Genomic DNA, 14683 nt, shown 5'->3' on the forward strand with positions numbered 1-14683 from the left:
AGAAATCAACACAGCTTACAAAATCACATAAATTAAGACTCAGAGTAAAATATGCAAGAAATAAGGGTATGTGTGTGAACAATAGAGCCAGCAATGATGCTTAAAAATGCACATCCTAACCTATACACTCAGTGTGGGTGGAGATAAATTTGGCACTGGTTTTCTAGGAATCTGACAAGAGAGAGAAACCCGGTTACAGTGCTCCAGAGATAAACACAGTTGCTCAAATAACTAGTCAGAGCAGTTTTGGAGAGAAAGATTGTCAAAGGCTTTCTGTAGTGTTGCAATCATGACAGTGTATATGGTTCAATAAGCAACAGCTAGCAACACAGGGCACACTGTGAGAGTCAAAACTAATCCTTACAGTAGACTTCAATGTAGGCTTTATAACGAAGCATTCTGCTAAAGCAAGATCTAATAAAGTACTTGAAAGTAGTCCAATTATTGTCAGGTCTGCAAAAGTCTGAAATTTTTGCCATATGCACAAGTAAGCACTCGTTTGCTCATGGATGCTGGCTTGAGATGCAAGATTCCTGGGTTAAAGACAAAGGCCAGCATATTACTCATAGCAATAGCAATAGCTTGAATATTGTTTTCATCAGAGCTTAGACTCTCAGTCTCTACAGAGCAACACAAATAATGGGTGATACCTGTATGTGATGTGGGTAATGTTACGGAACAGGAACAAATCTTTTAAGCTAGGAGACGACATGTATTCTGTTTGCTCTGTAATAACACAATCCCGTCTTCCAAGGCTACTGCAATGTACTTTTCGGAGGAGGTAGTCTAACATAGGTAGTTGGTGCCTTTGATCATAAAATCTGAAGAAACAAGAGATTCCTCAAAGAACTGACCTTCAACAATTCTTTGTATTCCAGGGCTCTCTGCATTAACCTAGGACTAACTGTTAAAGAATTCTTAGGAATCTGTAGGTTTTATGACCTTTGACATTTGCCTTTGACTTATTACTTTTTCTTCATGAATATTAGTGACAGTGAGCTTGGTAGTCTCCTACAAGTATCTGGAGTTTTGTATTTCTCCACTTTCAAGTAAGACAGTCTTAAGTAGTTGTTCTTTAGTGGAGATGGAGAAACCAAATAGAGTCACACAAATAATTTCAAAGACATCTCCACGAGGTCCAAGGTCAGGTTCAATTTTTCCTTAAGAATAGCCTAAAACCTTCCTACGATTATGTGATCCAAACCCCAAGGCTTTACTCAATGTGAGAAAGGATGTATTCATCTTGTTTGTGTTGGGACTCTGAAGGCAGTAAAATTTATAGTCATTAGAAGATGAAATGAAGTATCCTGTGTGTGAGGTCCCTTCGTCAAGTCACTTCCTCTCCCTGGCCTGAGCCCTTATATTGTCAGTGTGTCTGTTGAATGCTCGTTTGTACTACTAGCTAGAATATCTTTTCCTGACCAAATATTAGCGGCTGGCCTCGATTTAACTGGTGTCCAGTTGGTTCCAAGCAGCAAATAATAACTTCTAACATTGACTGGGCTTCATCTGCTCGCCAAGCAGAGTCTTAATTGTGAATTCCATTACCTAAGTCTCCCACCAGGCTCACCCTGTTTTGACCGAGGAGCCTCTTTTCCAGTATTTCTGCTAGGTTTGTTTCCTTTGAAATCTGTCGTTTCCTCTGATACTGTGATCTTGTTCATGTAGCTTGATGGCTATGGGCTACAGACACAGAGCCCGGAAGGGTGAGTCTGAACTCAGGTTTGAGAGAGCTGTCTGTTCAAGCATAAAAACAGAGCTGAGAAAGACTTGTTAAATACCCCACCCCCTTCCGTGGCCATTGCCAGAACATTCTATTGGTGAGGGCTCAGGATGTCAGAAACAGATGTCGTGAACCGGTGCATCCCCTCACTTTATTTGAGAGATGTCATTGTCTCTTTAAGCTGCCTTTATTTATTTATTTATTTATTTATTTATTTATTTATTTATTTGGTAAGCTACCCTATCATGCTTCATTTGACCCATGCCATTCTATTTCCCTCTGACTGATTTTTGGCTTAGTTATAGCAACTGCTGAGAAAGGCTATTCCCAAAGACTCCATTTAAACATATAAACAGCAGTCACTCAGAGTACGGTGGGAACCCAGCTGTCCCTGCAGTGTACTTGTGTTTGGGGCAATGTGATGTCATAGAAAATGGCACACACAGGGACTTTACAGATAAACACTGTCGTTGCTATTTTTCTTAATTAAGGGATTTGCTGTTGTTGTTGTTTATTATTGTTTACAGTAACTTTATCGTGCGTGCTTTCTGCATGCTGGACACTACGAGAAAAAAAAAAAAGCTGTTGTTGAATTTACAAACCTGGTGCTGCCCTTTCTTTTTCTTTGCCTGGAGGTGTGCCTATGTGTTTGTACGCATGTGCACTTGTGCATGAATATACTATACTTGTGTACCTGTGTGTCTAGGTGCTTCTGACGGTCAGGGGCTGACACTCAGTGTCTTCTACAGGTGCTCTTGTCCTTGGTTGCTTTGCTGAATCTTGATCTCAGTGAGGCTGACGGCACCGTAAGCCTCACTCCAGGGTTCTTCCTACCTCTGTCTCCCCAGTGCTAGTCCTAGCACATGCTGTGGTACTTGGCTTTTTACAAGGACAGTAGGATCTGAACTCAGATCCTCATGCTTGAATAATAGCAAGCTATGTTTCTGGTCCTCATCCTGATTTTAGAATTTAAAGTTTAGTAAGGTCTACTAGATAGCTATGGGTCCCATGGCCTACTTAACTGGCTACCCTTGCTTATTTGTGCCATGATATTGGGCCTTTTTCTTTACCTCCCTCTGCTTGATTTTCTATCAATAATGGAAGTCATCGCAATGCCCTCCTCATGAATGGATCTGAAGAATGATGCCTTAGTAATGTGTAAATTGAGTAGATCAATGTCTGTCATGAAGAAAGTCCTGTAACTTAAATGGTATTGACAACATAAAGAAGAGGTTTTTTTAAAGCAGTTAAGTGGGATCTAAATGTAAAACTCAGTGCTCTGTTACAAAGCCCGTCTGGATTTGGTAGACTCTACCTGCTTGGTTAGGCCACCTCTTCTCTCTACATCTCAGCCTTTCTTACTAGTAAAATGGAGATAGATCACACCATGGCCCCAGCACAGCCACTATGGCAAAGGTCATTGAGGAGACTAGCCCAGTGTGGGGATGAGGCAATGTGCTACCTCTCCGTCTCTGCATCCTTACCTATGGAATATGTTGATATACATAATACATATATGTATGCATTTGTATGTGGGTATATATGTACACAGTATATAACTGCACAGCTTAGGACTCCATTGCCATCCCTCATAATATTATAGCTACAGAATAGTACAAAATATATTTTTATGAATTCACTTCCATTTAAAGGAAGAATTGGATTGGTTTCCTGGCTAATTAAAAACAGTTTCCGTCTTAATAAACTATTTATTTTATATTTTAGTGTTTTGAAAGGTCTAAGTGGACATTTTTATTCTTTAAACTAGTTCATCAAATGTTTCAAAGTCGCCTGAGTCATTCTTTCATGGATACAGATTGGTCATAATTTCAATTCTTACACTGAGAGCAAAGAGAAGAGGCAGGCTATTGCAGCGTTGGAGAGGGAAATGTGATGATATGTTTTTGCTGTTGTGCCTACTTTCTTTTTTCTTTTCTTTTTTTTTTCTTTTTGAGTGTGTGGGAAAGGGTGTGATGTCATCTTGTCTCCACCCCCTGTGAGTAAGCCCACAGCAGAACTCAGAGCAGCATCCCGCCTCTGTCAGTGGAGGACGCCCACTTAAATGCAGTTCCAGGGTTGCAAGGCACCCAGCCGCATCACTCCCCGTGTGAGCAGGCAAATGCAACATGCTCTCCAGCCTGGGGTGTCTACTTCTCTGTGGAAGTATTGCACTTGCTCTGGGAAATGCACAGAAATTGCCAAAAGGCAAGTAGCTGGGATGTTTTGTGTTTTAAAAGTAAGATTAAGAGGTGCTTGGCTTTCGCTGTTGATATGAAATGTGATCTGCTGTACAATATGGGGGAATTGAATTATTCTGCAGAGAGTCAAAGGTCCTATGTGTGAAGGGGGTGACTCAGGGGTTGTTTTCTCTCGCACCCCTGTGATTTATTTTGTGAGCTCAGCTTCTCCTAGCAGCTTCTAGTGGAGTATGTTCACACGGACTGGAGTGGTGTGGTTTCAAACTCCAGCATCTGTCTATCAAATCTGATTATATAAACGACTATTGTGGCTTGTTAGAGTTATTTGGTGCTTTTAGCCCTGGCCACAGAGACGGTGGAGAGTGGCTTAAGCCCTGGGAGTAGCTTGTTCTGCAAACCGAAATCTTTTGCAAAAGTCTCAAACATACCTGTGGGGTAGGGGCTGAGGGAGTCTAGCCAGGTCAGACTTAAATACAGTTTCGAGCTAAGTAGCAGAGAAGGCTCTGCAATGGAGTTTGGCAGAGAATTTGATTTGCTGGACAGGACACTCCCCCTTCTCTTGACTAAATTGCTTATTTTAGTGTTGGTATTTTGTTTACAAAAGTCATCAAAAGAGAAGCAAATTTTCTAAGTTTAGACCCTAGGCGCAATCTTTGGAACTCATTAGCACTAAATCAGGAGCGTCTTCCTTGTCCTGTCTGTGAACATAAATGTTGTGTGAACTTTTGCTTTTTCGCAGAGGCACTTTACGTCGGTGGAGGCTTTTTATGGCTACAGACTGCTGTAGTCAGCAAGATTATAAGGGGGAAAAAAAAAAGAACTGGCTGGAATTTACCGTACAGTTAGGCTGAAAAATCTTAGAGGTAACGCACAGCACAGACTCATCAAAACCGAGTCTGAAAGAAAAGCTGGTCAGAACGCTTAAAGGACACTTCTGTGTCCTCTCTCTGTAGTGGTCAGTCTAGGATCATCTTCTCTCAACCGCAAAGCCCCCCACCCCCACTGGGTAAAGTGAAACTTGAATCCAGAAGGCTGAGGCATTTGGCTAGTTAGCTCACACTAGGATGGGAACTGTAGCAAAAGGCAAAGGAAACCTCAATTCTGATCAAATGATTATGCAAAGAAAGAAATATGAAACACCCTTAGGTTTTCCTCCTTCCACAAGTTTTATTCCTTGATCATAATAAACCCTGACTTAATCCATAATTAATTGTTCACTTTGATGTAACTTTTAACAACTTTGACATTTGAAAGGAGCCGGTAGCACAGTTTTAGTTTCAAAACTTACGGGTGTTTTTATTTTACTCTGTATTTACTGTGTAAGGATGATAGGCAAATTTGGTTACTACAGAATTATGTAAACTCTAAATGTCTAAATTTTTCCGTTGTCATCATTAGATATAGAACTTTTGGTAAAAGTTGCCTTTGTTTGTAGTGATAAAGAAGAATGTATAGGTGCAAATACTTGCCACAAAACTTTTATCTCTTTTCTTTTGCCAACCAATGGTTTGCATCCAGGTTTCTTTAGTAATGTTTCAGCAATCTATAGTTTTGGTTAGTCTGAACAAAACAACACATTATAATTACTATAAAATAAATAGTAAATGTCTTTGGTTTTATTTTCTTAAAAGCTATTGAGGAAATGTCTTTAAGTTGGTCACCTTTGTTAATGTGTGTTCCAGAATGCCCTCGAGTAGATAGAGGGAGGGTGGCAGATACTTTCCTCAGTGACTACCAGAGCATTTCTTGCTTGCTTGCTTTTGGTGTGTGTGTGTGTGTGTGTGTGTGTGTTGTGGGGTGGATTCTACAGTGGATGTTACCATTCTATATGATCCAAGTATTTCTCAAGAAAAAAAAGTATCCAACCTTTTAACCCATTGTTTTCCAAACCCATTTGAATGATAATCCCCTTTCTAGTCGAGCAGCTATGATGTCTTTCCAGAGACTCTGTGTGTTGGAATAAGTGCTGGGATAGATAGGTTCTTCCTTATATCCTTAGAGTTTAATATCTGTGATTTAAGAAGAGAATAGAAATTAAGAGCCAGAGATTAATGGTGGCTGAACATAGTCTATCCCAGACCTTTGCATTTGTGGACCAGTAAAATGCATTCAGGTTTGAATAGCAGGGTCCTGTTAATAGAGGTCACACTTGACTTTAGCCTTGTGAGAATGTGCAAAGCAAGGGAGAAATCCTTGCTGTTCAGGAAACCAAGCCATTTTCATCAGTTTAAAGAAATAAGTGCATTTAACTAGACAAATAATTCAGTCTGGTGTCCATCTTTTTTCTTATCTTATTAAAGAGTGATTAAAAACTCCATCATAGGCCAGTATTTGTAAAACACTGGCCTATCTTAACTGTTTATATAAATGAAGATACGCACAATAGGGGAGATTTAGTAACTTTCCCATGTTAATGGCAGAAACAGGACCAAATACCAATCTTGCTTCCTTCTGGGTAAACAGAACTCCTGAGCTATCCTTTGAATCAGGTCTTCAGCACACATGGGAAAGCTAACTCTCCCTTAGATCATATATGGTTTCTCATACAGATGAAGGAATTCAGACTACAGCATCCTTAAAATCATCTTGCAGAATTTCCTAAAAACATACCATCATTTTATATACTGGTATTATATAATATAAGCATATATATTTATAAGAACCCACTTGTTACATGTCATGATTATTTGCATATCTAGTCACATATCTTATTCTAAAAATAAATTGTTAGAAAATTTTCGTTTTTAAAAATTTAGAGACTACTAATAATGTATCTTTTCTTGGTTTCATAAGTTGATGACTATATTCTTTGGTAGTTTATTTATTTGCTAATTTATTTATTTGCATCTAGTGTCCAAACTGTGAGTCATGTCTAATAGCATGCAAGGTAGCATGTTCTTGATAGAGAGGTGATAGGATTACCAAGCACTGTCCATATAATAACATAGCGGGAAGGTATCTACTGACTTGTGTCCTGACCATCCTTGGCTCATAGGACAGATGTGACTGTCCACAGGAAGTAGCACCTTTGCTCTACCAGCCACTGCTCCACTACTGGGAACCCTAATGGCTCTCCTGGTGAGGTTTACTTGAACTTATTTTTAAAATTTATTTCTTATATTTTTTGATCTTGGTTTTTTTCCAGGAGGAAAAATTAAACTATGACTCTCAGACACTGGAGAAAACTAGCATATTGCTTTGTGCTGTTGGAAGCCCCTGTGCTCCAGCTCCTTCTGGGACTTGACTTTGGCCACTATAGAATTGTCATTTCCCCTGGCTCATGTGCTAAAATAAAAACCACAGAGTACATGGTATGAAGAAAGCCAACACAATCTTTTAAAGGGGCACCAGAGGCTTGACAAACCTGTGTGCTGAAACTCCTGTGTATAGAAGGAAAGTGCTAGCTCTACCGGGCAGCTCTCTTACTTCTCATGAAATATGCACAAGGAAAGTCACAGAGGAGTGTTTGAGATACAGATGTGACAGACAACATGACTAGGGGGACATAGAAGTCTTGGATACATGGGAGATAGTGAGCAAGTGGCACTTTGCCTTGAGTTCTTACTCAAAAGAGTAGAAATTCTTGTCATATTTCCTAACTGCCCAGTCATCTTTCCAGTGCATCCTCTTTTCCCAGAGGACCCGAGTTCACTTCCCAGCACCTATCAGAGCAGTTCACAACTGCTGTAGAAAATCCCCAAACTCCAGCTCTAGAGAATCCAAAGCTTTCTTGGACCTCAATGGATACAGGCACACGTGCTTATATCCATAAATAGACTTTGACTCTCTCCCCTCTCAATTAAAAACAAAATCATCTTTATTTTTTAAAGTGGACAGATGAATAACAACAATCAGAGCTATTAGCTGCTAGCTATTATTCAATTAGGTAGTACTCTTCTAGTGAGTAATGTGGTAATTTAGTGTTACATATTATTGATGCAGGAAATCTAAGCAGGCATCTTGTTCCTCTCATTTTATAGAATATCAGATTATGCCTCCAGGTGTTTAAATAATTTTCTCCAAGTCATTTATCCAGACAAAGATCCTAGCCTTAACTTCAACATAGTATCAGCTCCCTGACCCATGTAAAGAAATACTAATTAAAAAAAAAAAAAAAAGCTATGCGCCATGTCTGGAGTATGGAGACGAAGAAGACAAAGCATGGGTATGTCTTCTGGTATCTGACTAGTTAGCGGAGCTGATGAGAGAGAAGCCCCTAGGCTTTGAGAACGGCTTGATGGACTCAATCCAGACCAGAGGCTGATCTGAGACACCCAGGACAGGGCTGAGAGACAGGGCAAGGAAGAATTTGGCTGAGAGATGAAGGAACCTTCTTACTTAGCCTCCAGTGAGCTTTCCAGCAACTCACCTTGGGGCTGGCTCTGACTTTCTACAGCACCCTTCTGAAGAAAAAGATACAGCAAAAGAATGTGTCACTCAGAAAGCCTGGTCTGTCTCTCTAAGGGACAGATGACATTTGTGAGGCAGTGGGAAAATGGGAAGGTTAACACCCAATGGGTGAAGGGCTGATTTTATTTTAATTTTTTTTGTTGTTTTTTTTTTGAGACAGGGTCTCTCTGTGTAGTCCTGGCTGTCCTGAATCTTGCTCTATAGACCAGGATGGCCTAGAACTCAGAGATCTGCCTGCCTCTGCCTTGTGAGTGCTAGGATTAAAGATGTGCTCTACCATGGGCTAAGGGCTGATTTTATTAGAATAATGTTTTTGTGCATTTCTGGGACAGTGTTAAAGAGTACATAGGAAGAAATTATTTGGTTTTAAAAAGGTTGTAAAACCATAGTTGAGGCTAAGTTTAGAAACCAATGTCTTAAAATCAATTTTTCTGATGTTAATTATTCAATCATTAGTTATACATTCAATGGATTGCTCTATTGGGCTATAAGATACGAACTATTAAGGAATTTTAGCTCTCTGTTTTTCTTCAAGCTAATGGGTTGCAAGGCAATGTTTGAGAATACAGTTCATCAATATCATAGCAAAAAAGGTTAAGTTTTTTTTTTTAATAGGTTATTCCTGACAGAACGTCTGTCTAAGGCAGAGGTAGAGGGTCTAATGCAGGGAGAGCCAGTAAGGACACATGACCGACCCAGAGTTTCTATGTCGGTGACCAGCCTCAGAAAGAATTCCCTTTGCTTGTTCTCTGATGGGCACTGATAAAAACAAGCGCAGAAGGAAGAAGAGAACTTGCTAAGAGTGGTCAGAAAACGAACGTAAACTTAAAAGGTAAGATAATCTAATATGAGAGATCACTAGAATAGTAAAATAAAACCAAAACTTGTCTTTTTAACAAGCATAATAAATTAAAATAAATAGCATCAACTATAAAAGGAAAAGTGCTAAGTATAGAACGGGAAAACAATGGTTAAAGTGCATATATTTTATTAAAATAACATTAAACATATAGTCAAATTGTTACCTAGCATGATGAGTAATTTATATAAATTATCCTCCCACTTATATCTTATTAACTTAATAATATATTGACATTAGAATAATAAACCTTAATCGTATATTATCTACTGCAGTATAAAAGTTTCCATGAAATTGGCAGCTCAAGAAAATGCATTCATTGCTGCAAAGTTTCTGGCTTAGAGGGAATTCTCTGATTCAGTGTCTTACAAAAGGCTGCAATGAAGGTTCTAGCACTGCATTTCATCCGAAGGCTTGGCCGGAGAAGGATCTCTTTCTAAGATCTTATGGTTGAAAGTATCCAGTCCACGAAGGGCTGCTGGCGTGAGGGTCTCACTGACTATTGGACAGAAGTCACCTCAAGTTCTTGGCTGTGTGGGCCTTTCCTCTGTGGCCAAGTGCCTAGAACAGTCTGCAGTCGGAACATAAATCACACCCATAATTGCAGAGGTAAATATCTGAAACTTTCATCGCTGTGTGGTTTTCAGAGGGTAGAAGTAGTCACATTCCTCAGGTTAACTTAAAATTATCCCACCGTAACTGCCCAAAAGGCTGTTTCACGTCCCTCCATCATACAGTGGTACCGTGAACACAGGAAATGTAACACTCCATCAGCTTCCCACAAAATTCAGCCTTTCGTGACAGATGCTTCACAGGAGAGGTGCCAGGCAGCTTCCCTATATGGCTGGAGTTAATTCTGAGCAATCCTTGAGAAGCGACATGAGGTCTTATTAGAAAAGTGAACGCGTCCAATGTGAACCTTATTTTCTGATTGAAAGAGTCCAGTCGCTGCCTGGATTCCTTGGTCTATGTGGAGAGACACATGAAGCACATTTTCCCCAAAATCTCTTTTCACAGATGCCATGTTTGTCAAAGGAGAAGACGTAAGAGCTTCTTAAGAGACAAATTTTAAGTAGTCTGCACTCATGAACTTACCCTACAGTCCTCAGAATAACAGGCTTCTGAGAAGTTTGTGTGGTAGCTTTAAGAGTAAGCATGAGTGGTTACCATGAGGTCAAACTAACTTTGTGTCTTGCGGAAGGATATAGACATCATTACTGGATGCCGTGGAGAGAAGTTGGAAAAACTAAAGGACCTTCGTTCAGACATCTTTTAGTGTTAATAAAACAATTATATGTGCTCTCAGCACACAAGGCAAAATCTAGATGGCACAAAGAAAATATTCTTAGCATGACACGGGATTATTTGATATCACAAAGTATGATGTTTAATTATTAGGATGTTTATGGACAGTTTAATGTGAACACACCATGTGGCTTTTCCCACCCTTTGTGTTTCTTGTGCTGGGGTGGTTTATAGAAGGCATATGGCAGGTAAGGGTGGCCCCATTGTCCCAGCCCTAAGCGTCCTGTGGTCAGAAAGACTGATTTCCACTAAATCCTTCCATTGTAAAACATCCTTAGTGTTCTCCATGTTGTCCCATCTAATAAATCCTTGACCTGTATTCCTAGTCACTGGCATGGCGCTTTGAGATGCTCAGTGCTATACTAGGATCTGAGCTCCTCTCAGCCCATGAACAATGAAGTCTGCTACTGTTTGTCCTGTGGAATTCTGGAAATGAGGGAGAAAGGAGACACATTTGTAGACAGATTGTCTTCATTTTCCCATCAAGGGCTGTCCATCTGAGGCCCACCCAGTGGACAACCAAGGCAAAACTGCTCATTCTGACTATCTTCTGGTCAGGTTAGAAATTAATATTAGAGAGAACTGAGGCATAATTCATACTTTCCCTATGCCACAGCAATCTTGGCTACATATGAGCACAGCTGAAAGATTTCAGCTCAATCAGTAAGGCTCTGCCTCCGACTCAGTTTCTACCTAATTAGTGTGTTGTGAGAGGCTTTATAGATGCTTCATGGATGGTTTGAGTGCGATTGAGGACTACCGATCAGTCTGGAGGAGTGCGGTGTAAAAGTTAAAAGTTGCAGGTAAATTTCTTTGTTGGCTAAGGGTTAAGTTGTGAATTTCTATACATTTAAAAGTGATTATCATTTCTTCTCGTTACCTTATTTCAGGATTTTATGACCATGTTTTGTAAAAAGTTCAGACATCTTTGTCAGCTATAGAAGAGAATGCTTAAATTTGAGGCACAGTTTTTTTTTTTCTTTTTCTTTTTTTTTTTAGCGTTAACACCTAGGTGTAACTGGTTTCATAGATCTCCTGTGATATCCCATGACTGTATGGCTCAAACGCACCATCCTGTCAGAAAACCTCAGAAGCCAGGACAGAGAAGCTGTGGCTGTTCGTCTATCTCAAGGAGTTTGACCCTGGCTCTATTTAAAAACATTCGGCATAGATGGTTCCACAGTTCAGGGCATTCACTGATCTCCAGAATGCTTGTGTTCTTCCCTTAACACCTACATGGAGGCTGGCTTCAGCCTCCAGAAACTAGAAGATCTGACACCTTCCTTTGGCCTCCACAGGCTCCTGCCCACATGTGGAACACCTAAATTCACATACATAAACTCACACATGCATTCAGAAAAATACTAAATTAGTAAATACATTTTTTTTAAAAATTGGTCATAAAACATGTTCTTTTATAGGAATCTATTCTGTATCTTAGCTTGTGGATGCCCATGCGTACTCACATGTGTATGTGATTGGTACATGCACATGTGTATGTAGGATATGCAGAGTCCAGAAGAAGATGTTAGATATTCTGCTCTGTCACCCTCTCCCTTGGTTCCTTGAGACAGGATCTCTCATTGAACTTGGAAGTAGATGTTAGGCTAGCAGATTCTCAGCCATCCTCCTGCCTCCAACCCAACTGGGGTAACAGGCACTTGCATTTCCTAATTCTTTTATTCTCATTAAAATCAACATTTCCAGGGTCAGTCCATTGTACTGTACACTCATATTCAGAAATCTAATAGTTCACATATATTCAAAAAGATGACTTCTTTTGATAACGTAGTGTACCCTCTCTTCCCACCAAGCCAGGTTACATGAGCTAACTTTTTTTTCTCCTTTAGATCAAAGATACATTTTCTACCTAGTAGAATGCTTTATGATCGAATACATCTTTCAAATGCATGTGTCTGTGTCCCACATAAAATGGTGGGTCCCTCCTGAATGAGGGAAGGAACCCTGGTAGAACCTCAGACCTCCAGCTTTGCATCCAGTGTGCTGACAAGGTGGTTTCCTTAGATATCATCTTTTGATTTTCCCATTTTGTTAGCTGGTAAGAGATTTTCCTGGTATTCCAGGATCCTGCTGAGCATCCATTGTGCACACAGCACGTGGGTGGGGCAAGACCTAACAGCCCTTCTTTCTCTGAGAGCTGCGGATCCTGCCCTTTAAGGAAAGGGTTAGGATGGCTGCCAGAAACTCTGGAATTCAGTCCTGTTCCAAATAGGCTGTCAGTGGTGGAGTGTGGTCTCCTTCCAGTTTCCTGGATGGAGTTAAGCTATTCCTCGCCAGATTGTTCAGGAGAAAGCATCAACCCTGCATTCTTCTTCTGGTTCATCCTCTCCAGATACCCTGGTGACTGGACTATCACTAAATTCTTCCCTAAAGGCTCATATTTTCACCCGACTCAGAATATTGTGCATGCAGCTCCACTGAGGTTTACTCTAATCTGTAGTTCGTTACGAATTGGAAGGATAAATGTTCAAAGATATAGGTTAGTGGGTAACTAAGAGAAATAAATAAGAGCTGCTAGTTAATAATCCCTCTTTGAACATCAGATTATTCCCCCCCCCCCTGAAAAGGGCATAAAATATCAGTTATTTTGTTTTTGCAAACAAATAACACTAGGGTAACTTTAATGAATCTTTTGATTATTTTTTGTATATCTGGTGTGTGTTTATGTATGTGTGTATGTTTATAGAGGTAGTGCTAGAAGTTGATATCAGGTTTCTTCCTCATTGTTTACCTCATTTGTTTGAGACAAGTTCTCTCATTGAATCTGGACCTCACTAACTAGCAAGCTGGCTGAGCAGTGTGCTCTGGAAATCCATCTATTTCTACTTTCTCAGTATTGGTATCATAGACATGTGCCACTATGCCAGGCTTTTACCTACGTACTGGGGATTTGAACTCAGATCTTTTTGTTTGTTTGTTTGTTTTGTTTTTTGTTTTTTTCGAGATAGGGTTTCTCTGTATAGCCCAGCCTGTCCTGGAACTCACTCTGTAGACCAGGCTGGCTTCGAACTCAGAAATCCGCCTGCCTCTGCCTCCCAAGTGCTGGGATTAAAGGCGTGCGCCACCACCAGATCTTAACTACTGAGTCATCTCCTCAACTCCTGAGAGTTTTGTTCCTTTTTTTACTCCTTTGAGATAGGGGCTCACTATGAAGCCTTGGATGGTCTCAAATTCATTATGTAGACCAGTCATGGGGTTCTGTCTGCCTCAGCCTCCAGAGAGCTGAGATTAAAGAGGTGTACCATCATGTAGGTATTTGATAGTTATACCTCAAGTTCAGTGTAATAGTTATTTTTTTTTATACCTGTGACTAAAATCCTTAGGAGGGGTTTCAGAGGGTTCACTCCATGGTAGCTTTGCCCCATGTGCTTGAGTGGAACAACACGGTGATTGGAATATGTATATGATGTAGGTTCTTCACCTGACTGCCAAAAGCAAACAGAGAGGGACACAGGAAAGAGCCAGAGACAGTGTCCAAAATCTACACCTAGTAGCTATAGTAACTGCAACCTCCAGCTACTATATCCCCTCCTTCTCTAATTTATGGAACCTCTCAAAATGCTACTCTCCCAGCTGTTGTCCTTGACTTCAACTCGTGGGCCTGAAGAGAAATTTCATATTAAAAGTAGGTAAGAGCCTGGAAACTGAGGACCTTTTTGAAAACTCCATTCCCATCTTGGTAGAGGAAGATCTACAGAGCAGTCCAGAGCTTCGGTACTTCTTGAGAAGATGCTGAGAGAAAAGTATCCTTGGTCCTATGGTATAGCAGCCCCACACAGAGACAGGACCTGGGGAGTGAAACCAAGGCTCTGCAGAGGCTTTGAACGTAACTTTAGTCACCAGCTTCCCACGGATGCTGTCATCCATTCCTTCCTGTGAGAGTTTGGAAGGTCCAGCTCTGGGGAGACTGGCCTCTTACTCTGAAAGATCTTGAAGAACAAGCCGTGGTCCTTGGTTAGTTTTTTCTTGCACATATCTGTGGTATATAAGCCATTATGTGGCCCGACTTTCCTCTGGGATGCCTGCTACTATTTGTCTGGTTCATGTACTTGACAGACTTGATCAGAGCCTGATGAGTCACTTCCTGCTTCATGGAATTATTTTCCTGCCTATCCTTTTCTTTCCCTTCCTCCCTCCCTTCCTTCCTTCCTTCCTTCCTTCCTTCCT

At 40.5% G+C, this 14683-nt stretch overlaps 1 protein-coding gene across 3 annotated transcripts in view; it reads left to right on the forward strand.

Annotated features, from left to right (window-relative positions):
- The first annotated feature begins 3781 nt into the window (after positions 1–3781).
- Positions 3782–14683, forward strand: part of Abi3bp (ABI family member 3 binding protein) — a 211814-nt gene continuing 200912 nt past the window's right edge. For 2 of the 3 annotated variants that reach the window (XM_021184505.1, XM_021184507.1), the window contains exon 1: positions 3782–3928. In XM_021184505.1, the coding sequence (XP_021040164.1) occupies positions 3850–3928 (79 nt within the window). In that variant the 5' untranslated portion in view covers positions 3782–3849. The remainder of the gene's footprint in view (positions 3929–14683) is intronic. The other variant, XM_029470388.1, reaches the window with a different exon arrangement.

This window comes from Mus caroli, chromosome 16 (genome assembly GCF_900094665.2).
Source record: "Mus caroli chromosome 16, CAROLI_EIJ_v1.1, whole genome shotgun sequence".
Taxonomy (NCBI): Eukaryota; Metazoa; Chordata; class Mammalia; order Rodentia; family Muridae; genus Mus; species Mus caroli.